Genomic DNA, 25445 nt, shown 5'->3' with positions numbered 1-25445 from the left:
AATCAATATTCATTGACATGTAAAGATGTCCATGATGTGTTGTTTAAAAAGAAAGCACATTTAATATCATGTTTTTTTAAACATGGAATTTGAATGTAAACCTGACTGTGAGTTAGTGTGCATGCAGAGAGAGGGGTTTGAAAGTTCTTCTTCAAAATGTTAATGAGTTATTTCTGGATGGTCAGATTTAGGATGATTCTTACTTTATGTTTATGCTTTTCTATGTTCAAATTATTTCTACAATATGTCATTTTTTGAATCTAAAAATGAAAAGCCATTTTCAATTTTTTTAAATAAAAAAGAATTCATTTGTGCGATAGAGACATCATTTGATTCAGAATACTGCAGTTTGAAATGTGGAACTAAATTAATCAAGAAATCTCTCCTTTTTTCTCTTTGACACATTCTACCCAAATGGGAGGTGTGTAAGGCATAGATGAAGACTATCCAATTAATTCCCTACTCCCTTCTCCCCATCAATTGAGAATGCTCCATAGAAGCAAATAGCTAAGTCAGAATATGCTAGCAGTTATAATAAAGGAAATGAGAGGTTTAACTCTGGAAGATGGTCTGTATCCATTGTTCCTCTGGGATTTCCAGTATGGGAAGGCAAATAAAATGTAAAAGCTGTAAATCATGTTGGATCCAAAGTTTGAGTAAAGAAGTTAGATTTATTAAAATATTAAGTGTGTTTAAATCTATTAATTCTTAATGATAATAAAAAGAAGTATTGGTCACTTTTGTGTATGCTAGAGAATTGCCTCATTATTTGGAAAACTAATAAAGAAAGGGAAAGAATCAAACTTTATTTTTTTAAAGCATTAGAAAGTGTTGAATTTAGTAGGAATTTACTACAGCACAATTTCAAGAATTAACAAAGGAAAATCTAGTGAAATTGCACACTAAACTGATACCATTTTGAGAGTTTTTGTTTTATTTTTAAACAAATAAGTCCTGCAAATCAGGATCTGGATAAATGCAAATTCCATAAAATGTGGTAAAAGATTGATCTTTCAGAAAATACTTCTCAAGTTTTCAAGCAACGAAGAAAATGTGACCATTCATGTGCATTTTCTTTCACCTATTGTCTTCCTGATAAAAAACAGACTCTAGCTAAAAGAAAGCTTAAAACCATCTAGTCGAAATCTTTCATTTTATAGAGAAGTTGAGAGTGAAACAGTTTTAGTGACATACTTAAGATCATGGAGTAAACCCATGCCTAGAATGCAGGTTTCAGTGCTCTTTTCAATGAACTTCTTGGATTTGCATCTTGTTACTACATAATATCAAATAAGCTTATGAACAGACTTATAAAATATATATGTCACTCTCCTAATTATCTTTTAAATGAATTGCTCATAAAAAAAGCAGCAGATAAAACCTCAGCAAATTCAGGCTTTTCAGTAGTTGCCATTAAGAGCAAAAGACATTCATTCGTTCATTAAACAACCTTTCAGTAAATATATAAACCTATCTTAAGTATATACATACACACATACGTACATACATATGTGTGTGTATATATATATGTGTGTGTGTATGTATGTATGCATATGGAGCCTCTGGGTGGGGCAAATGGTTAAGCACTCTACTACTAAGCTGAAAGTTTGGGGGTTCAAACCCACCCAGAATCCCGCTTGCATGACAGGCCTGCTGATCTACTTCAGAAAGGTCACAGCCTTGAAAGCTCTTTGGAGCAGTTCTACTCTATACACATGGGATCACCATGAGTCAGAATCAACTCAATAGCAACTAACAACTATACATGTACGTATATGTGTGTCTGTGTATGTGTGTGTGTAGGGTCGCTATGAGTGGGAAATGACTCGATGGCAATGGGTTTGTTTGTTTTTAATACATATATATATATATATATATATATATATATATATATGGGATCCCTGGTGGCACAGTGGGTAAGAGTTCGACTGCTAACCAAAAGGTTGGCAGTTCAAATCCACTAGCCACTCCTTGGAAACTCCATGGGGCTGTTATACTTTGTTCTGTAGGGTCTCTCTGAGTCAGAATCGACTCGATGGCAATGGGTTTTTTTATATATGTACATATACATACATATATATACATACATATGTGTGTATATATATATGTGTGTGTGTGTTAATCATCCATCTTGAAGAGCACTACTTTAGAAGCTGCTAAGAACTAGAAAAAGATATGGTTCTTACTTTCAAAGAGCAGGGCAACAATATACATGCGAAAAATAAAAACTTTTTAAATAGAAATACCAATGGAAAATAAGTCTTCATAGTATAACCTTAGCTATATCAAAGCAATATTTATTTAAGTCCAAAAAAGGAAGGCATGCCATGGCTAAAGACATCCTTGCCACCTTGCCTCGGCGAGAGTTCCAGCACATTAGTATTTTAAGTATTTTGGTAAGAATATAATACCTGGGTGGTGCAAATGGTTAATGCACTCGGCTACTAATCAAAAGGTTGCAGGTTTGAGTTCACCCAGATACACCTCAGAAGAAAGGCCTGGCGATCTACTAAAAAAAATGAGCCACTGAAAACCCTGTGGAGCACAGTTCTACTCTGATCCACACGGGGTTGCCAAGAGTTGGACAGCAACTGGTGGTTAGAGTAAGGAGGTTCTTGTTTCAAGCAGTGGCCAGTCCCTGCCCTCCTGTCCCCTTCTCCCTGCTGGCCACCCTTTCCTCCAATCCTGCAGTATAATCATCTTCTGGCTGCCACTTGCCTCTGACGCAAGTTATGAACTTCTACTCACATTTCATTGTCAAAGGTTCTGATGAAATTTATGAATTTCTCCAAATAATCTGTACTTGATGTGACTGAATGTAGTTTTATCACTTACTAAATTAGAAATACGAATTATTCATCAATTAGTTAAGAATAATAAAGTCTTTTAATGGTCTCAATGAGACTGGAGGAACCCCAGAAAGCATGGCCCCTGGATTCTCTATCAGCCCAGAACTAAAACAATTTCCGAGGTCAACTCTTCAGACAGGGATTGGACTGGACTGTAGGACATAAAGTGATACTCGTGAGGAGCGTGCCTCTTAGCTCAACTAGATACAAGAGACTAAACAGGCAGCTTTGATCCGGAGGTGAGATGGGAAGGCAGAGAGGGTTAGGAGCTGGTTGAATGGACATGGAGAATCAGGGGTGGAAAGGAGGAGTGCGCTGTCACAGTATGGGGAGAGCAATTAGAGTCACATAACAATGTATGTATAAATTTTTGTATGGAAAAAATTTAAAAATTAAAAAAAAGAAATAATAAAGTCTTTATGGCACCCTTATTGCGTGCCTAGGAGGGATAAATAGAGGAACACTCCATTTCAGAAAGGAGCATGGTCCAAGTCACAGAAACTCAGGGGAAGAATAAACACGACTTGCTCAAGAGAAAATGAGAACAGCCTCACTGGAAGGAACAAGCTGCTCAGACCGAAAAGGGTTTGTTTGGGCTTGGGGGTATATGGCACAGTTAAAAGCACAAACGGCCTTAAAAAATCAGGCAAAGGAGTTTATATGAGTGAAGCGCTGGACTACTCAAGCACACCTCTAGAAAATCACATAATGCCTATAAGGGAAAAATAACTTTCCATACTAGTTAACCTTATTCCTGAATGGAAAGATCTGGTATGTTTTTACCTTTCCTTGAAAATCAATTAAGAAAGAGCAACTTATATAGAACTTCCTGTGTTCATCTATTCTCATTTATTCTCTCTCTCTCTCTCTCACACACACACACACACTCACCAAGTATCACTCCTCCTTCTTGTGCAGGTAACTCAGGTTTGATGCCCTTGATTGTTTAAGAAGCTATGGCGGAAAAGAGAGGTGTAAAAAGGACTAGAAAATGAATGAGAACTGAGAGAATGGTGGCAGTGAAGACAGAGTAGGAAAAAACTGTCCTTCCTAAATAAGAAAGAGAAGCAGAGGAGAGGATCAGAGTAATTGAAAGTTTAAAAAAAAAAAAAAAAAACCCTAATGAAATAATAACATAATAGAATCTTTAATCAAATTTGCGTCTACACTCCATCCTGTGTCTGTAGCTGAGGAGCCCATGGTAACGTACTCAACGTGAGGCTACATGGTCATTTTGGCATGCGAAGAGGACAGAGTGATGAGCTTCCTCTCCCTGATTGCAGCTCTGCCCCAGGATGAAATTGTTCTGATCAACATTTCCCCATCTGGCAGGCAGGCAGCCAAAAGATTGGAGACCTGAAAATGGATCACTGCGTTTTGACTCCCTGCAGCAGCCAATAAATGTAATATAATATTTACACAATTCCATCTAACATTGGTCATGCTGAGCACCATCCAGTGGGAAATATGATGTTTTCATGAAAGAAAAAAAAATAATAAAGTTGACTTCTAGGGTATTATCTGACTCCCAAGGCCTAAGCATTCATAGATTTTTTTTTTCATTTTAGCCTGATCTTGACTGATGAAAAGAAGTCACCACTGTTTGAAAACCTAAAAAACAACAAAGGAGTTTAATGTATTATCATTTACTTAGAACAAGCAGCCTTATATAATAATAACTTCTTCTAATTTAGAAGACAAGGGTGCCGGGGTAGGCTGGGGGAGGGAACAAAGTGCTCATTAGCCTTTGCCAAAGGCCCTGGCAAAGAACTTTCCTGACTATTTAGAGATCAGTGTCCTATATTTACTTACCAGGGACAATTTATTTTCTTTTATATTTTCAAAGCACTTGAAATGATTCCTTCTCTTTGTGATGATTTCCATATGCTGTTTCCAATTAAAGGCAGTGGATTTTTCAGTGAGGGTGAAGCAACATTCTGAAACCATTAAATGCCACCTCACAGGGAGGGACCCCAGGACTGCAGGAGCCTTTCCAGTGACATTGAGATCCAGGTCCCAAAAAACATTGCATGGAAGAAAGTAGATATGCTTTCAATTTCATAAAAGTTGCTTCAATAAAATTAGAATAACCATAAACAAGATAGCAGTAATTTTTAACAACCCTAGAATGATTCCTTTGCACTAAGTAATTTACATGTATAATTTCTAAACCTGAAAACAACCCTTGGAGATAGATGCTATCACTAAGCTCATTTTACAAATGAGGAAATTGAGGCACAGAGACTGGAAGATTGGAAGAGTCAGAAGCAGTCATTCAGAGTCATTCAGCAGAATTATATGCAATTAATTCTTAATAGCTTGAGGTGTTTCCTTTTAAAAATCTGTACTATTACATGTGAATAATGTTGAAATGGCAAATGTTATGTTACATATACATTTACTACAATAAAATAAAGGAAATAATTTTAAAAATCTGTACTACTTTTAAGTGGAACAATCATTCGATTTTATTTGGCCTTGTAAAATGTTTAATTTTAGGATTCATTACCTTAAACCAATTAACCTGCATCATTAAGAAATCTTATAGTCATTGATACTGCGAACACATTGTGAAATGTGAATTCATTTACCAAAAATGAAAACTTAGATGTGGTGAAATAGAACCATCATAAATCCTTCTATTTGGTTTTTGTGCTCTCAACTTTCATTTGTCTATCTTGTATACAAGAAATAGTATTACTGTTTTTCTTAATTTCTGAAGAAAATAAAACTTGTGTAGAAGTTAGTTACTTCCTTCTCTGATTAAGATAATAATAAACATGATGGCAGACCCCTTTACTGTGTGCTTAGCATGGGACAGTTTCTTAACACACAATCCTTACAGAGCACTACAAGATATATGCTGTTCAATGGTTCTTTTTGCTTTAGATTCCTTACCTGTAAAGCTGAGCAGTATTTTGACATTTTTTACCTAACAAACAGCAATTTTATCACATAATACCTCATTTTATAGATAGGAAACGAGTCTCAAAAAAGCTGTTTAAAGCTACATAGCAACCAGTGTGAAATGCTTTTGTTCTTTCAATGGTTCAGTTTCCAAACAGTATCTACATAAGATCATTTCTGTTTTGGAGGAGAACTCAAGTTAAGACACAGTAGAAAATATAATAAAACACTTCTTTGCTCTAGATCAGACATTGAGGTCAAAATAAAGAAGTTCTATGTATCAAATTTTTCTTTACACTCCTTAAATTCCTCTTCCTTCGCTGGGAGAACCAATTTCCGAGAAACAGGAAAGATTAGTATTGTTTTTAACCAAGCGTCTACTTAAGAAGTGGTGGTTATTCATTTAAATAAAGTGCTCTAGAGGCTGCTAAGTACCATAGTCTGCTACATTATAAAAAGCCAAAATGGATGAAGAGGAAATATGAAGACCACAGTTTAAAGTTGTTCTTGCAGGACTAGTACATTAATCATGTAATGATGGGAAAATAGCCACATGATCAGGGCTCCCAGGAGAGAGAGTTTTCATTATTGTGAAAGACAGAACTTTTTAAAACTTTATTTCTCATGAAAGCATGTGTCAACTATACTACAGTGGCATCTTTATTGTTTCTTAAACATGCCAAGCACACTTGTGTCTCAGGGTTCTTATACTTGTAGTACCCTGGGCCTGGAATCTTCTTCCCCCACATAACTGCCAAGTCAACTGGAACTTCTATATACATCTATCTTCATCTAAAAAATGAAAAGAAAATGAGTGTTAACTAACATTTAATCTACTGTAATATATGAACTGACACTGTTACCCAGTCCACTCTGGTCTGTGAGACAGACAGTTACATGTTTCATATGGTACTCGAAGAGGTGTCATTGAAAATGGGAGCTTCAACATGGCGGAGGGAACAGAAGCTTCCTCACATGTTCATTCTCTTTCAGCATATTGCAATATATACGTTTCAATGTTCCTAATAAGTGGATTTCCACATTAGTATCAAGTTCTGACTAAATAAATTTTCACAAAATGGCATAATTTTTAAAATATTCCTGCAAGGAAACTATTAAAGATAATATTTACATTTCAAGCACAAGAGAACAGCAAGAGTATGGCAGAGCTGACCCTTCTCTATATTCCTATTTCTAGATGCTTCATTAGCCATATTGTGTGATTAAAAACAATTATTATCTAATCAGATCTAACAGGTAGGTAAAATATTCAAAATTATCAAGAAGATAACTTGGAATATGTATATATATCTAATGTCATTATAGAGGAAAATTGTCCTATTGTGCTCCTTGATATAAGCAATCGCGATTAGTAAGATATTTAAGATCTTAGCATCCAGAACACGAAAAAGTTCTAGACTTGTTTATTCAACAGTGAAGTCAGGCAATACTCAATTTAAAATTTTACACCATTTAAACCAAATGATAATGGAAAATCTTACTCTTAATGGATGTAATAAAAATAGCTAAAAATACAGCAACAAACCAAGGTGTATTTTTTGTTAGCAAATACAGTTGAAGATGCAAAGAAAAAAATGTCAGGAAATTGGCAGGAATAATATTAGAACAAGCCACAAATTGTAGGAGGTTTGCTGTAAAGTTGAATGAAAGAACATATATTTCCAGCATGTCTCAGCTTATGGTATTTGCTAGATTCTATGAAATAGATGAAGAATTACTTCTTTGGGGAGCCCATAGGAAAGACACCAGACAAGATAAGCTCTTGACAGTAAATGAATTCTTTAATGTAAAAAAAAATAATGTTTTATGGAAAAACTGTGCAAATAAATCCAGTGATGCAGCAGCTGCTTTAACAGGAGTTAACAAAAAGATTCCAGGGTAAAGTTATGAAGATGTCTAACATCCTTCGCAACTAGTACATTATTTGTAGGCAAATTAATGCAGCAAAAAAATGTGTAGAAGTGCAAGAAGTACTGCAGGATGACATCAGTATAGTTAATTTTATAGAAACAAGTATTTAAAATATACTGGAATCTTTAAAATATATTGCAGTGTTATGGGGAATGATCAGGAAAAGTTTTGTATCTAATAGAGATTTGAATTACAGAAATTCACTAGTATCTCCTGCAAAATCTTTAAAAGAGTTGTAGAACTTAAGGATGTTCCACACTTTTATTTTATAAATACGTGAATGTTCTACAGTTGTTGACCTCTTCTGGGATGACAAGTGGCTCTTAGTTGTAGGTTACCTGGCATATATCTTAGAATTAATAAAAACAATGAGTCACTTCAAGATAAAAGCAATATTCTAACAATGAGTTATGTTGAAAGCAACTTTTTTCAAAGACGTGTGAAACAGAAAACATTTTGAAATGAGTTGTTGAAAACATTTCTATTATTATGTGATTTTTCTGTTTGAAATGATAAAAGTGTGTTATTCTTAAAAATGTCGTATTTGTACACTTAACTAGGAAAAAGAATTTCTAAACTGTTCTTATGTCTTCTGAATAAAAAGTGTAAGTGAGATTTTAACACTAAAATATTAAAATGTAGCTTATTTCAATTAGTTTATAAGAACATAGGATGAACATCAAGGAAGATGGAAATCTACTGACCAGACTGCAACAAAAGCATTTGAATAACTGGTTGATGAGAATAAAAAATTATTATCATCTACTGATTCAGTTCATCAGTTTAGATCTACGTATGCTAAGAGCCAACTTTTCAGCCATGACGGTCATTAAATTCAACTACTGAAATAAATTAAAATTTCAGGAAATCTTTGCATCATTTTATCCCATGGAATCATATCAAGACTTTCAAATCCTAAAGTCTGTCAGTCACATTGTTCTCACTAAGAAATTTCTGGTCAGAAAGATAAAAAGACTTTTTATAGTGTTAACAAAGTAAAATAAAAATTAGTCTTTAAAATGTTGTTTATTTAATCTTTATCTCATTCTTTTAAATTTTTTTATATGTTGTATACCACACGTAAAATATTAGCTCAGTAGTACATGTATAGCTCATATGTATGAGAAAGCTGAATAATGAAAAAAGAAGACAGAAGAAAAACTGATGCATTCAAACTGTGGTGTTGGCAAAGAATATTGAATATACTGTGGACTGCCAAAAGAATGAACAAATCAGTTTTAGAAGAAATACAATCAGAATGCTCCTTAAAACCAAGGATGGCAAAACCTTGACTTGCTTACTTTGGACACATTATCAGGAAAAACTAGTCACTAGTAAAGGACATCATGCTTGGAAAGTGAAAACAAGAGAAACTCTCAATAAAATGGATTGAAATAATAGCCACAGGAATGAACTCAAACATACCGATGGCCATGAAGATAGCACAGGACCAGGCAACATTTCATTCTGTTATACAAAAGGTCTCCAAGAGTTGGAGCCAACTTGATGGCAACTAGCAACAACACATGTATATAATTTATCAGTATACCAAAAAAAAAAAAAAAAAACTTGCTGCAGTCGAGTTTATATATATATATACACATATATGTATATATGTATATATGTGTATATATATATATACACAGCCCTGATGGCGTAGTGGTTAAGAACCATGGCCGCTATCCAAAAGGTTGGCAGTTCGAATCCACCAGCTGCTCCTTGGAAACCCTATGGGGCAGTTCTACTCTGTCCTATAGAGTCACTATGAGACCGAATCGACTTGACAGAAACAGGTTTTGTTTATATATATATATATATAAAACTGCATATGATGTATAACATGGAATACATGTACATGTATACATGGAATATGCTCAGATATTTTTATTTATGAGGCACAACCAAACCTTTTTGAAAACCACTGGTCTGATGGAGGAAACAAACATGCGAGCAGAAGTTGCAGCCATAGCAATGAAGCATATGGGACTACCAGTGGAAAGCTATGTGTGATCATGGAAACAGAGAAGAGCAAGTGCTTACCTCTGACTAGAAAACTGAGTCAAACCTCCCAAAGAGCTGACTTTGAGCTGAGTCTTCCAGGTGAGTAAAAAATTCTCCAAGCGTATTAGGGGAGATACCAGGGGAAGAGAGAGAAAAACATTCCAGCTCAGGACACAGCATGGATAAAGTCTTGGTAGCAAGAAAGGGGAGTCCCTGGGGCAACAATTAAGTGTTGGGCTACTAGCCAAAAGGTTGGCAATTTCAACCCATCCCGACGCACCTAGGTGGACAAGCCTGGTGAACTGCTTCCCAAAGGTCAGAGTCTGGAAAACCCTACAGGGCAGTTCTACTCTACACACATGGGGTTGCCATGGGTGGGAAACATCTGGACAGCAGCTAACAACAACAACAGCAAGAAAGACAGGGTGTTCTGAGAGAACCGCAGTATTTTAAAATGACTAAACATATATTTGAGGGAGTGATAGGAGATGGAGCTGGACAGTTTGGCAAGGAGCAGACCATGGAGGCTTTGAGTGTTACAGTGGGGCCACAAGCCGGTGAACTGTAGGGTGGCAGTTAAGAGCTTGGGCTTTGGCATCAAGCTGGCCTCTGTCCTGGACCTGCTACTTATTAACTGTATGACCTTCACTTATTAACTTCTCTAAGACTCAGTTTCCTCATCTGTAAAAATGGGCAATAGGTCCACTGTGAATGCAATAATTCATAATTCATAAACCACATAATCTATTGTCTGTATATAAAAAGATAAAAAAGTTATAGCTATTTTGATGACAATGGTGTATTTGAAATATTTTAAACTGCTTCAAAGCAAAGCCTTTGAAGTATTTTAAGCAGTGATGTAACAGGTGATTTAGAAAAATCTCTCTGGCAGATCTCTGTAGCATGAACCTGAGGAATGTGAAACCAGAAGCAGAGAGACCAGTTACAGGGCCAACGTGGTTACCTAAGAGACAAATAACGAGGCCCTGAGCTAAAGTCTGAGGAGTAGGAAATGGAGTAAGAGCTATTGAGGAAAGTCTAATATATTGATTTTATAACCCTTTAATAGGTGCATCTTTAAGATATCCTGAACTGCATAAAATTTTTCTAAAATGGTCCTGCTGCTAGAAACTTTACTTCCTTTACTTCAAAATTAAAATCAGCATGTCGTATTTTTTTAAGAAGATACAGAAAATCTTGCAAGAAGAAAATCAAAGAGAAACTATCCTACAGAAGACATAATTATGCAAGTTTCTGTTTCTATCTCATTTTCTAAATTATTTGTTGTGGAAATAAAAGTTTCAAATAAAATGATTTGACACTAACTTAAGTAAGAAAAATTACATTTCACGTCAGAACAGGAAAAGTAGGTTTGGTTTATGGGATCAAAAACATCTCTCCACCATAGTCTGTTAGGATGCCTTTGCACCCTCTTAACTGGGCATTCAAATTATACTAGACACAAAAATGTCATGTGTGGGAGCTTAAAACACAAACCCTAGAGCCAAACTCTCTGACCCTGAATCCCACCTCTGACCTTTACTACCCATGTGACCTGTGCAAGTTTTCCTCCCTGTGCCTCCATAATGGAGATCTGTAAATGATAACCTCATAGAGTTCTCTCAGTATATTTAAAAAGTTATTAAAGATGTGCCTGACACTCAGTAAACATCATGTAAGCATTTGTTAAATAAAATTATCTTCAGAAGACACTGTAAAAGGCAATAAATTGTTTGGGGAAAAATTATACCCATTGATAATTACAGATTTCTTAGGGGGGAAAAAAAATGCCCTAAGGTGAAATTCAAGCCAGGTAAGTTTTGATGAAGAGGATGAAGGAAAGTGGTGAAGGAAGGAGTATTGCCAAGGTAGAATCAGATAATCCGTCGTCCTGGCCAGGAAAACTCATTCATTTCATTGTTTTACCAATCAAGTACCCACGCTGCTTCTAAATTAACAATATAGAAGCTAGTTATGGGAGAGAAGGATTAAAAACCAAAGACCAATGGGTAGGAAAATAATAGTCTGCATAATCTTTTTTTTTTTTTTTTCAACCTAGGCAAAAAACTTTATTAACCTTTGTTTCAAATTTTATTCCCAGGCTTGTTCAGCTTAATTGGCTGTAAAGAATGAATTATGTATAAGCAAAAACTGAAAAGAACTGCAATGTCCGAAAGGCTTGGGCTTAAAAATATTAGAGATCTTTCATTTTGTTGTTGTTAGGTGCCGTCGAGCCGGTTCGGACTCACAGGGACCCACATACTACAGAACGAAACACCACGTGATCCCGTACCATCCTCGCAATCATTCTTTGGTACATTCATCTGAAACACACTAGGGTTATACACTAGTTGAAGAGAACTACACCCAGCCCATCTTAACACCAAACAATAGCTACTATTCTCCAGTGATCTGCCATGTGACAATGGATTTCATAGTCTGAAGAAACAGTTTGTTAGGAATCTGGCCTACTGTACTTTTCAAATAATAAGAAAAGAATGGTTCAATAATGCAGGAAAATAAAGTGCCTAAGGTAATTGAACACTATAAAAATGTTCTCATTAAGGGGGTCAAACAGATATCCCCCAAAGAACAAATATTACTTAGTTTCTCAAATGAGATTTTTAACTTCATAAAGTTGTTTACACCTTTTCTTTTTTTTTTGAGTTGCTTACTCTTAAGGATTGTTTAGTGATTCTGAAACTCACCATTTCCTTTAACCAAAACCTCATGGCATTTGGCTTCCTTATGAATCTGTTAAAACAGACACAAGTAAACATCTTGGAGTCCATATATTTTTCAGGGTTTATTTACAAATAAACTGGTTCCCTTTCCAGTCTTTCTCCCAGTGCATATTAGCTTGGATATGCATTTCCTGGAATCCTTTTCCACCAGGCCCATTAAAAGAAGAAATTGTTATAAATGTTTTTAAGGATTAAGTCTTACATTTGGTGAGACTCTATTTCATGCAAACTCGGTACTGAAGTCGTCACAATTTTCAGATAGCCTGGTCTCGTTATCCAGACTGATGCAGCTAAGTAGCATGGTGCCTCTGCTAGCAAGGAGGGAAAAAATATATTTGGCTTTGAACTGCTTGATTTTTTGTTTTTGCAAATAACTTATCTTTTTTAGGATCAGTTTTTTTCATCTATAAACTGAGAATAATAAAACTTCACCAACCCATCTGCCAATGTTGTATCAAATGATAATGCATGTTAACACATTTGGAAAAATTAAAAATATACATATGTATATTTTATTACATTTAGCCAAATATATAAATTAGCTTATATTCTTGAGCACTTGTCAACTGGTTAAATTATTTTGGAAGCTAGTATGTCCTTTAAAAACATCACCACGAGAAATAGGCAAATATTCTCCAGTTAGGTATAATATGTATATCACAACTACACTACATATTGACTTGAAATTTGGAATATGACTTTATTTAAAAACAACAACAATCACCTTAGTTTAATACCCAATGAAAGTTTACAGTACTTCTAAACAGAGGGTTCTTGACTCTGACAGTAATGTTCAAGAAATACCCTCTAGACTAACTAGTATCTGCCTGTAACAAAAAGCATCCCAGGTTACCAAAGTACTGATTCACAAGCAATTCAATAAAAGAAGAAGAAAGAGAGGGAGTAATTTACAATTCTTATTAAGTTCAAAGCCAGATTTTCATTCATTATACCTGGAAACAATCGCATCAACATGATCATCAATGAAAGGCATATGAGTTGGTGATGTCAGGGCTAACGTACATCAAAGGAGCCCTGATGGCACAACAACGTTGGTGGTTCAAACCCACCTGGTGATCTGCTTCAGTAAAGATTACAATCAAGGAAACTCTATGGGGCAATTCTACTCTGTCACAAGGGGTCCCTATGAGTTGAAATTGACTCTACTTGGCACCTAACATCAACAGCACATACATCAAGTGCATACTATTGATAATATGAACCTGTGTGATGTAACTGATGTTTCTGAGGAGTCTCTACTCATTTGGTGTAAACATGAACCTATTTTATGTCTTCTAGTAACTGCTTCCACCATGATAAGTCAAATCTCTTTCTTAATAATAACCTCGTTCAGATCTCATACATTTCTGGTGGGTTTTGATTATTAAACAGTCTGACTAAAGCTTCAATCTAATATCTGACTCTAACTTCTCTCCCTAAGTGCTGTGGCTGAGCTTGTGGTTCCAGGGCTTGGCGTGGGGAGTAGGGTGTTGTACATTCTTCACCATTTCCTTCTACCTCCTGGGGATAGTAAGGAAAGACTGGGGATGGAGTAGGAAGGTGGATACATGCATCTATAACTGGATGAGGTAGCATTTCTCTCTTTACTGATTGTTGTACTTCTCTGGTTTATGGTAAGTGGCCATCAATGTCCTCGCTGTGGCTGTGTCCAAATGCCAGGGCACCTGTGTGGTTTCCTCCAAGAATCCTGCAGGGTCTCACCATTGCATAGTTTCCTAACATGGGAAATTGGGCTCCTGCTCAATCTCTTCAATAGCCCCCAGTGATTCCTGAGGCTGCCAGATTTCTCCTAGCAGCCCCTTGCTAAGAGTTTGGCATTCCTGAGTAGGGTATTGGCAAGATGGCTCAAGTCCAGACACTTGCGTGACAGTCAATCATCTAGAGGAATGCAAGGACCATTGCCTTGCTAAACGGGTGAATGCAGGCTCTTATTCATTCTCTTTCTGTCTCTCCCCCTTCTCCTTCCATTTTTCCCCATTTTTATCCCCATCACCCCACCCCATCATTCACATAAGCACTAGACAGGCTATCAAGTCCACTGACAAAGAACATCCTAGTAAGGAGTAAATTGCCAGTTTCCCCTTCTTGCAGGCAACCCACATCTTTACAATGATCATTTTGAAGCCTCCCAACCCTTCCTCTATTCCCTCCAGTCCACAGATCATTGGTTCAGAAAGAGAAAATCTTCTCACCACCAATTATGACCTGTTCACCAGGCCAAGAACATGGTCTCTCTCTGGTCTTTCTCTTATATCAGCTGGGTAGGGATTGTGGGGAGGTGCTGGAAGGATAGTTCATGCCACCTGTCTTGGTCATCTAGTGCTGCTATAACAGAAATACCACAAGTGGATGACTTTAACAAAGAGAAGTTGATTCTCTCACAGTCCAGTAGGCTAGAAGTCCAAATTCCGGGCACCGGCTCTAGGGGAAGGCTTTCTCTCTGTTGCCTTTGTAATGTCCTTGTGATGCATCAGTTTTCCCTTGGTCTGGGAGCATCTCATCGCAGGAACCTCAGGTCCAAAAGATGAGCTCTGCTCCTGGCACTGCTTTCTTGGTGGTATGAGGCCCCCACATGTCTCCGCTTGCTTCCTTCTTTTATATCTCAAAAGAGATTAGTTTAAGATACTATCTAATCTTGTAGATCTCATCAATTATAACTGCCACTAATCCATCTTATTACATCATAGTGATAGGATTTACAACACACAGGGAAATCATATCTGATGACAAAATGGTAGACAATCATACAATACTGGGAATCATGACCTAGCCAAGTTGACAGACATTTTTGGGGGGCACAATTCAATCCACGACACCACCCATCAGTGGAGGAGGACATATCTGTCCTCAACTTTCTATAGCAGTGGTTCTGAATCTTGACCACACATCAGAATTAATCTTCAGAATGTTTACAAATCCCAATGCCCAGGGCATACCCCAGGCCAATTAATCAGGGTTGGATGCAGAACATGATGTATTTTTTAAAATAAATTTCCCTTTTGGGACAACCTTAACCTACCTTTACCCTCTCAGAGAAAGGAGAAGTAGAATGCTGCTATTTAAAGTCAGATCTCTGATCAAATTCCACTAATTTTTTATAGCTTAACCCTTGGCAAGTAACTTAGTCTTTCTGTGCCTCAATTTCCCCATCTCTAAAATGAGAATTTGTTTCATACCCATTTCATAGGTTTGGGGAAAATACCTGCAAAGCACTTAGAACATTTCCTGGCACGTGGTAAGTGCTCGATAAATGCAAGTTACACGTGTTCTATGTCCAGATAATGGTAAAACTCTTGCATAGTCAATACTTTGTTTCATTGTCTTCTTGCAGCAAACAGTGGCGTGTCTTAAAATATGACATTTTAAAGCTAAGATTTTCTATAACATCTGTTTAACTAGTGTGCACTGACTTCTGTAAGTATACCTGTCTTTAGAATTTCTAGAAAATGCACAAAAAAATCAATAAAAAATTAGCGATCAGGTGTATTTTTCTAATAAAGATGTTACTAACTTTCCATATATATTAAGGAGCATTTACCCTCAAATATACACATTCAAACACATTAAAATCTTTTTTCCCCCTTTAGAAATACTTCTGTTCCTGGAATTATTCTATTTGAAACATTGTAGAAAACTCACGGATGGCACTAAGGGATAAGAATTGTATTATCTGAAATGTGCTTTGCCTAAATAATATTTTTTTATTCAGTGTTTTAAAGAGCATATGAACAGTAATAGAGAAGAATCATTAAATTTACTACTTCTGCCTCAAGAAATGAATGATTGTAATTTGTCATCTTAATTTTGATAAATAGTTATTTGAAACTTTGAATTAAAAATGGACTCCTAATGGCTTATAGGTTTTGAAAAATAAATTTGTAGCTACATTAAAAGATGTAAAGGATAAACAGTCTGAACATTTCTTTATGCATTATTTTCAAAATATGAGTGATTCCTGTATTGAATGTAAGATTTGCTTGTAAAATGAAAATTTCCCCATCTTCCTATGAAGATTTTCCAAAATGATTTGCCAAGAGTATATCCAGAAACATAGCCAAGTAAGTACATGTCCCTAAAAAGAGAGTTTGTAAAGTAAAAGTGCTGACATACTTTTTATAAGGGCATCTGCACATACACAAAGGTTTCTGATGTTGTAATTATGTCCGGATAAATTTGTTTCTGTGGATGATCTCTTGGAAATATAGTTTGCAGAGTAAGGTCTCATGGCTTTGTATTAGAAATGTTTGCTTCCCATCGCATACATTTAGAATAAAAATTAACAGATACAAAGAGATTTAAAAAACAGATTTTTAATGTTTAATGTTACTGATTACTTGGGACTTTTAAAAATGCAGTTTACTTTTGGAAACAAAACCGTTCTGTAGAACAGCCTTGAGCTTCAATGTCAATGAAAAGTTTTGGTTATTATTCCTATTAGTTACCTTTAAAAGTTGGGGTTTGCCTATACTTCCACCAGTTCCACTACTTAAAATGTTTGAGCATCTCTCAAAAGTGACTAAACATGTCACTAAAGAGGTTTTTTTTGGGGAGGGGAGGGATATTATAAAGCTATTTAATTTCTGAATCATTCTTAATAACATTAGACTAGTTATTCTTGTATTATTTCAGCTTGTTAGATTTTTATTCTATATAGGATTGTGGAAAATTTAAGCACTAGCTATTTTACAATAAGTCTTTTTTTTTTAATCTATAAAATTGCTTTATCTATAGAATCATGATTTGTATAATGATTCGTATTTAAGGGGCATGGTTCAGGTGCTGCTTGAAAATTTCCTTCAGAAATATTTATTTTGTTCAATTCCCTATTTAATCTTGTGCATGTTCTTCAAAAACAGTGAGCATTTCATTTGCCAGCCACCATCTCCTACCCAGCGTTTTTCATCTTTCCCCTGCAGCCTCCTACTTGGAGGGGGCTTGGCCCTAAGATGTTACCACCAGTTCCCAGACGGGGAGAAAGTCTATGTCCAAGCAACATTCACTTCACCTTGAACTCAATGAGAAGCAATTACTAGAATCAAGTTGACTTAATGATTTTTTTAAAAGTGGTCTCAGTGAAGCCACCGCCTAGATAGCATAGAAAGCATGCAGCACTTTGCTCCAAGAGCTTTCTCGAACAAACACTGCTAGTATAAGAAACTGAATATAATAAGTTTGAATTAAAGAAAAAAAACAAAAACAGGCCAACAAAGGTGGGCATTGTCATACTAGTTTAGAAATATATCTCCTTAGAAGGTTCTCTGGTCATCCCTTTTTAACATATAGAGAAAAAGTGGAGTATAGACTACAGTCTCCTCTTCCCTTAAGAGAGGAGAGTTACACACACACACACACACACACACACACACACAAACTAGAAAATTAAAGCAAACATCCCAATGCTTAATTAATGATCTTTCCAAAACAAGTATATTGCCTGGGTATTTTGGGAAAGATGATTTTGGAAGAGTGCAGGACTAAGTTATTTGATGATCATACAGTCTGACAGACCCTCTAAATCCTGGCAATAGAGACACCATCATGGAAATGTGAAGATGTAATGAAATGCCTCCACAGAGCACTAAAATGCCTCCACAGCACCCTTCACTAGAAAACTGCTTCAGTTTTTCAAGAATCACCACAAGATGGTTCCACTTTGAAATCAGTGTATAGAAAACTCAGGAGAAACTCACTACCCACTCTGCTTTTAAGGTCTAGCTACCAAGGAGCCACCAGAGAATAACAGCTCTTAGGCACTTACACCCCAAATTCCAACTAGCAGGCAAGTGATTCAAAAATTGTATACCATTAGGATCGTAGAATTTTCGAGCAAGATAAAACCTCACTGATTTTACAGTCCAATTGCCTCCTCTCTTCTCTCCTCCCCCACCCTGCTCAAAATCTCTCTCTCGCTCTCCTTAGTATACAGACAGACAGACAGACACACACACACACACACACACACACACACACACACACACGACAGAAGAGAAAAGAAGGGTGAGAGATTTGTCTAATTCTAGTCTGTAAATTAGATCTGAGCTTGGATTAGACCCCAAATCTCAGTAACCAGAGCCAGCCAACAGCTATGCTAAACTCAGAATAAGTCTGCTTCAGTCTCGAATTCTACATAGGCATTAATATTTTATCTGCTGTTGCCTGCTATTGATTACTAATGAAACTACCTTTCTATATCCTTCGATCACTCTGCCAGTTCAAAGCTGAGAACCCGAGGTAAGCTCCTTAACCTCTCTGGGCTCTTTGCTCATCTAAAGTTAGGGGAGTTGACCTGGAGATCTGAGAAACTTTCCAGTTCTAAGAATTCTGCTTTTCATCTCCTGTTTTATGCTTCATTCTTGATGTTTGAAATTTTCACTAGGGGGCAGGATTTCACCATCACATTCTGAAACGATTTTCTGATGGATGCCTGGGAGCAGAAATTTTCAAAGCAACTCCTTTCTTTACATTGAACATTTGTTTAAAAAGTAAAAGCCAAAGGGAAGGAATAACAAAGGCCATTGTTCTGAAAATTTCATAAAGATCTAGATCCATTTTCAACATAAGCCTAAAATAGGAAATTAATTAAGCATGCTCTGTCATATAGTTCTACAATTTAGTATTAAAATCCTGTAAAAGTCGTGTTCGTTTCAGGCATTTTAAAATTGGTCTTAGTTGAGTCCCAATTAAATAGTATCAGAGACCTTCAAACAAACTGGTAGTACATTAAGCTAACAAACAAACCATCTAGTGGCAACAAAAATATATAAAACATTTTAAATAGTTTTTAGATGCATTACAAAGTTACCTCTAAGTTACTTAGAATATATTTTGAATATCTTTGAATTTTATTTTGAGCTCTTAACCAGATGAGTACAGATGATGGAAAAGAATACTTCAATTTTGCATTTATTTGTCAAATCCTTAAAAGGATATTCTTTTAAATAGATTTTATAACATCTTCATCATACTTCAAAAATTATTGCCCAAAATTGGCTTTTTCTTGAATGCTGTATAATAAATGCCACTACCAACACTTCATAAGAGTCCCCAAAATAGCTAAGCTGATTGATTATGCTAAGCAGAGCATTTCTTCCCTGCCAGAGCCAAGAAAAATGACATGAAACAATAATTCAACTGAATATTCTAATATTGCCTAGACAAAATGTTCCAAAGTGTCTTACTGGTTGTCAGAGATGATTAACTAGGCCTTTTCGTCAGTTGATAAATAGACAGCTCTCTCTCTCTCTCTCTAATTGCAGGTTGACTATATATTGTACATATTAGGCTGCCAAGTTTCTTAAAACACAAGCTATAACAAACAGAAAACAAATCAAAATAACATGTGGACTTCTAAATCAAAACTTGAAACCTCCATCAACAGGTTGCTACTACCTTCCCACCTGGCACAGGGCAATGATAACACTGCTTTCACAGTCCTACCTTAGCAACTTGTAAGGGCTGCTTCAGCTCCTTGCCACCTTGCAATCGGAACCCCCAGGGCGCCCCTCCGGTCATGGAAATGCAGATAAAATCCCCCGTGCCCATTTTCTCCTTTTAGCTGGGCAGCATGAAAAACGTGAAAAGACAGAAGAAGCTTGGGTGTGGCTCAAGACGGGCACTTAGCTTCGGGGTCCTGCCAAGGAGGCAGGACTGGGGCGCACAGAGCCTCTGCTGGTCTCACCGCCGCTGCTCCGGCCGCCGCTGTGAATTTGCGCTGCGAACGGGCTCATTCACGAGAACGCAGAGGCGCTCGCTCGCTAGCTAGCATCCAGGACACAGCCCACTCTTGCGTCACCATCGTTTGCTCAGCCCACCTTCAGGGAAAGGCAAGCAGCGTCGCACATGAGAGATTGAACCCATTTTGGGTAAGACTGAAGAGGGGAGAGCAAAAGTTCTCTTTTAGCACTAACAGATTAAATCCCAGCACTTAAAAGAAGGATCGGAAAACTTACATTTAGTAATTTTATAAACAGTAGAGAACACATGAAGTTTTTATCTCTATGCCCAGGGGCGGATTAGCTAGTAAACAGGGTACCCACAGGCTTACAGTAAGCAAGGTACACACGGGCTTAATTGTGTTTACTTACTAATCTGTAGTGAATAATTTCACAAGGGTTTCACCACATCTTTGATAGACTCTGCCACTGTGACATCTTAAAATGTGGGCTGTGAGAACTGACTTACCGGAAGGAGGATTAGAATTAAATAAATGTTTCGAGAATTACCACATTGGTGAATAAAATAGACAAAAGGGACTAAGGGGGTTACATGGGGTTAAATTATTACTCTTCTAAGCTTTTACTGCAGAAGTAATTCCAGAAGAGGAAATAAAACAAACATTTATTTAAAAAAAAACTCTTACTCTGAAAAGTACTTTTCTGAACTACGATATATTTTTATAAGAAGAAAGAAAGAGAAAGAGATAGTCTCCCTGGAAACTACATTTTTATAACTCTCTTATAAGTCTATTGCATAGTTTGAGGTAACTTAAATTTTTAAAATTATTTTATTTTCTTCCTAATTTTCTTAAACCTGAATCCTGTAGCCAACTGCACACAATGAATCCTATAGCCAACTGCACTCAAGTTTCTTATTTTTATACTTTCTCATCACATGTTTTGAATCTCGGTGGTCCATATAAAAGTGGATGTCATACGTGGTCCAAAATATCTTAATGTTTTAAATCGTAATACAGTGTATCAAAAAACATGCACATGGAACATTTTTTGGTTTTCCCATAACAATTTTATTTTCCATCCACATGAAAACACACTAAATAAAGAAGAGCCTGGGGAAGCTAGATTGTGTTACATGTGGTACAAGACAAAAGTGATTTCCAGACACTCTGCCTGTTTCAATACTAGGAAGCGTGGTACAACTAACATTTCCGTGCTCCTCAGAAGCCAAGCATGTCAAGTGATTTTATTGATGTGTTATCACTGGAATAAGGAAGACAATGAAATCAGTTGACTGTCAGCACCAGAAGAGCCCCTAGAGGTCATGAGGACCAGATATTCATCCAAATTTAATTCTCTTCAGAGAGGTGAATTGCCTTTACTTTCTCTAAAAAAGTAAAAAATGTTACAAATGAAACCCCAAAATATGAGCTCTGAGGAAAAAAAAAAAAAAAAACTTTACCCTTCGTCTTTCTATTTTCTTATTTCTCTTTTACTCCTCAACCCACTGTAGTCTAGCTTCTGTTCCCACAACAGAAAAAGCTCTTGGCATGTTAAGTTGTTATCTCTTTGTTTTCATGTAACACTTGATACGGACTACCAAGTCAATAATATGTCCTCCTTAAAAGATTTTTTCCCTTAGACTTCTAGGATACAACACGCTCTTGACTTTCCTTTTGCCTCTCTAGCCACTCCTTCCTTGCTCCTTTGGTAGGTTCTCTACCTCCACCCATCCACTAAATACTGATATTCATCAGGGCTGCATCCTGACTGTCTTCTTTTCTCACTCTAAATACACTTTTTTTTAATGGGTCCTTTCATCATTCCTGCAGAATTCAACCTTATCCTCAATCCCAGATACCCTTCCTTAGCTCCAGGAAGTAACAAGTTTAGTAGTCCAACTGACTACTAAACCTGTTCCTGTATCACAGAAACCTAAAATTCAATATATTCAAAACGAAGTTCATTATTTTTATCCCAAATTCTGTGTCTCTTTCTATGTTCCCCAACTCAGAATAATTGGATAACCCATTATCTTTCTTCTATGCCTGGTTCCTTTCAACCCTGACTTGAATGTAAATGTGATGCTGGAGGCTGGAACTGGGGCAGCCATGTTGTGACCATGAGGGAAAGGCTAAGATCACCACAGAAACTCCTCACTGAACCAATGCCAACAGCTGTCCACTCCAGTCCTCTTCCTGTGTAATAAAAATAACCTATATTTGTTTAAACTAGTATAAGCCAAATCTAACCAAACCTTTTGCCGTCAAGTTTATTCCAACTTACAGCGACCCTGCAGGACAGAGTAGAACTGCCCCATAGGCAATGGCGTAACTAGGGCTGGTGCCATCCAGTGTGGTAACTCATGGTGTCATCCCCCCCCCATGGACCTTCTCCCATACCAGACCATACAGAATCCTTAGTAATGTTTTTTATACTAATGTTACTCATAAATCGTAATTCCTGTATATCACTGAATGTAATGGCAATAATAGTGACATAAATAACTAGCAAAATTAAAATCACACCTTTAAATACAATATCATATGCACAGCCTAAATGTATTTATCTTTACATAGTTTCATGTGGTTAAAGTGAAAATTAGGTAAGTAAACAATAGAATTCAAAGTAAAAACATTTAAGAACTACATCAAAATTATGTTCATTTTAATGTTAAACTTTAACATTACATGAGCTACATTAATGGATTAGGTTTGCATAATCAGTAACAGCCCAAATAATGTAGAAGTTGTAGACAAATGCATATGGAACTATATTCATAAGTGAAATAGTAACATTAAATAACCAGGAAAAAATACAAGGAATTTCAGCAATTAGTGAATATCTCAAATAAATATGTGATATAGTTGTAAATTGCTTAAATTTAATATTTCTTAGATTATATGAATACTAACAATAAAATTGTTTTGTGAAATCCTTCTACATTGAATTACATTATTAGTTACAATATTATTAGTAACTGAGCAGAAGCCTTTTTTAATTCTTCTCCTTCAATTACGACTTCATTCTCAAAAAAGTTATTCAGGGCAAAATGGCACTCTAGGCAGAAGCACCAAGCCATCTCTCCACAGCAAAGATCCAAAAAACTAAGCCGAACAGAGAAAACAACAATCCTGAAACTCTAAAACATCAAATGAAGAGATAAAGAACTCAGCCAAGCACCAAATGGAGTGAGAAAACTGACAGAGAATGGAGAGCAAGGAGAGATTCATGCAGAGGTCCCCTACTAGCTAACGCAGCGCGGATCCACCATCTTGGACTCCTATCGGAGACCAGCAAACAGGGGGTATGAGAAAGCAGCTTCACAGAGCTTCCAGAGGGAGAAAAACAACTGGTAATTTGTGATACACCCTTTCCCACCCCCACCCTTCTTCACCCCCATTCGGCCTCCTCTGCTTCCCGCAGCCACAATCTCTTGTCCGGGAAACACCGGCTGCTTGGATTCCACACACCCGAAAGGGCTGGCTCTCTGAGTGACGTTTGTTGGCTGCTGGTGTTTCTTTTTTCTGCTTCTTTTGATTTCTTCCTTACCTCTCACCACCTTCCCCTCCTTTTGCTCAAATACCTGGCTCCATGGGCCATCTTTGCTTCTTCCTGAGGGGCTGCAGCGCTACAGTAATTTGTGATATACATTTTCCCACTCCCTACCCTTCTTCCCCCACACTCAGACTCCTCTGCTTCGCTCAGACACAGTCTCTGGTCCGAGAAACACTGGCTGCTTGGATTCCACCAGCCTGCACTAGTTGGCTCTCTGAGTGCCATTTGTTGGCTACTGGTGTTGCTTTTTTTTCTGCTTCTTTTGGTTTCTTCCTTACCCCTCACCACCTCCCCCTCCTTTTGCTCAAATACCTGGCTCCGTGTGCAATCTTTGCTTATTCCTGAAGGGCTGTGGAGCTCCGTTCGAGTGTAGAGTTGCTTCCCGGTGTGGGCTGCCACGCTGGTGGGATCCCGGGGCTTTTGTTCGTTCGTTTGTTTTGAATTGTTTGTTTGTTTTCTTTTCCTTTTCTTGAGTTGGGAGCCCTTTCTGGCCAGGCAGTGCTGAGTGGCAAAGAGACTACCCCCTCGGCTTGCACAGACGTGCAGAGGGATCCCTAAGGGCATTTCTTTTTTCATTGTTTTTTTTTTTTTTCTGTTTTTTTGGGGGGCTTTTCTTGGTCTTCTTTTTTTTAATTAGTTTTGATTTCTTTTCCCTCTTTTTCCCTTTTTGTCTTTCTTCATTACTCAGTTTCTTGTCTCTCTATATCTTACATCTGTTTCTATTCCCTGAATACCTAGTGTTGTATACCTCTACGCCGTCTAGCCAGGCTGTACTGCAACACCTGAGAGTGACTTCCCCAGACCTCATAGCTTCACTGGTGGGATCCCTGGGAACTTTGTGGTTCTTTAACCTTTCCGATTTATATTTATTCATTCTTTTCTTTTATTTCCTTCCCCTTCCCCTTTCTGCTTTTCTCCATTTCATAGTCTCTCATCTCTCCACTCCAACGGCAAGCTCCCCTAGCATTCTTTTTTGTTTGTTTATATGTTTTTGGCTCCCTGTTCCTCTCTCCTCTCTCCCATATCCATCTTAGCTCCACACATAACAGTCTCCCCACTACATCCTGCCTACCTGCATTGTGCACTTAACATCACACCACCAAGCAGCACAGGCACGGCCTACTGGATCACCAACCCGCCCTGGTGGCTGTAGTAAGTGCCACAAACAACCCGTCCCAGTAACTCCTCTTCAGCTAGATCTGCCCCGCCATACCATATCTGAGTGACTGACCCTGCCTATTGGAGAAGGAGGCAAAAAGTATCATGCCCACAGATGAGCAAACAACAAAAAACACACAGTCCACCTGCACAGACATAGTCAAATTTAAAAAAAAAAAGGGACGAAACAAACAAATCTATAATCAATAAATGAGAAAAATAACTACAGAATGCCCCGAACAGCAGACAATATCAAAACATTTACAAAAACAGGACAGGATGGTTCCAATAGGTGTCCAAAATAAAACACCAGATGACTTTCCAGTGGAAGAAAATGCAATAGAACTACCTGATAGGGAATTCAAATCTCTAATACTCAGAATTCTCCAAGAGCTGAGGCAAAAAGCTGACAAACATAAGGAAGAAATAGACAAACTCATGGAAAATATACACAAAAAATTGGAAGAATTCAGGAAAATAATGCAAGAACAAGATGCCAAAATAAAATCACAACTAGAAATTATACAAATACAACAATTAGAAATCCAAAAGATAAACAACAAGATTTCAGAAATGGACGGTGTCATAGAAGGGCTGAGAAG

The 25445-nt window shown here is 37.0% G+C and overlaps 1 protein-coding gene across 2 annotated transcripts in view; it reads right to left on the bottom strand.

Moving 5' to 3' along the window:
- The window catches only part of SYNPO2 (synaptopodin 2), a 221489-nt gene extending 201254 nt beyond the window's left edge, over window positions 1–20235 (bottom strand). For both annotated transcript variants that reach the window (XM_004386805.2, XM_012558526.2), the window contains exon 1: window positions 19892–20235. In XM_004386805.2, coding sequence (XP_004386862.1) covers window positions 19892–19996 — 105 coding nt within the window. In that variant the 5' untranslated portion in view covers window positions 19997–20235. The remainder of the gene's footprint in view (window positions 1–19891) is intronic.
- Between the last annotated feature and the right edge of the window lie 5210 nt (window positions 20236–25445).

Source organism: Trichechus manatus, unplaced genomic scaffold (genome assembly GCF_000243295.1).
Source record: "Trichechus manatus latirostris isolate Lorelei unplaced genomic scaffold, TriManLat1.0 scaffold00171, whole genome shotgun sequence".
Classification (NCBI taxonomy): domain Eukaryota; kingdom Metazoa; phylum Chordata; class Mammalia; order Sirenia; family Trichechidae; genus Trichechus; species Trichechus manatus.
The sequence above is the reverse complement of the archived record's forward strand: the minus strand, read 5'-3'. Positions and strand labels throughout refer to the sequence as shown.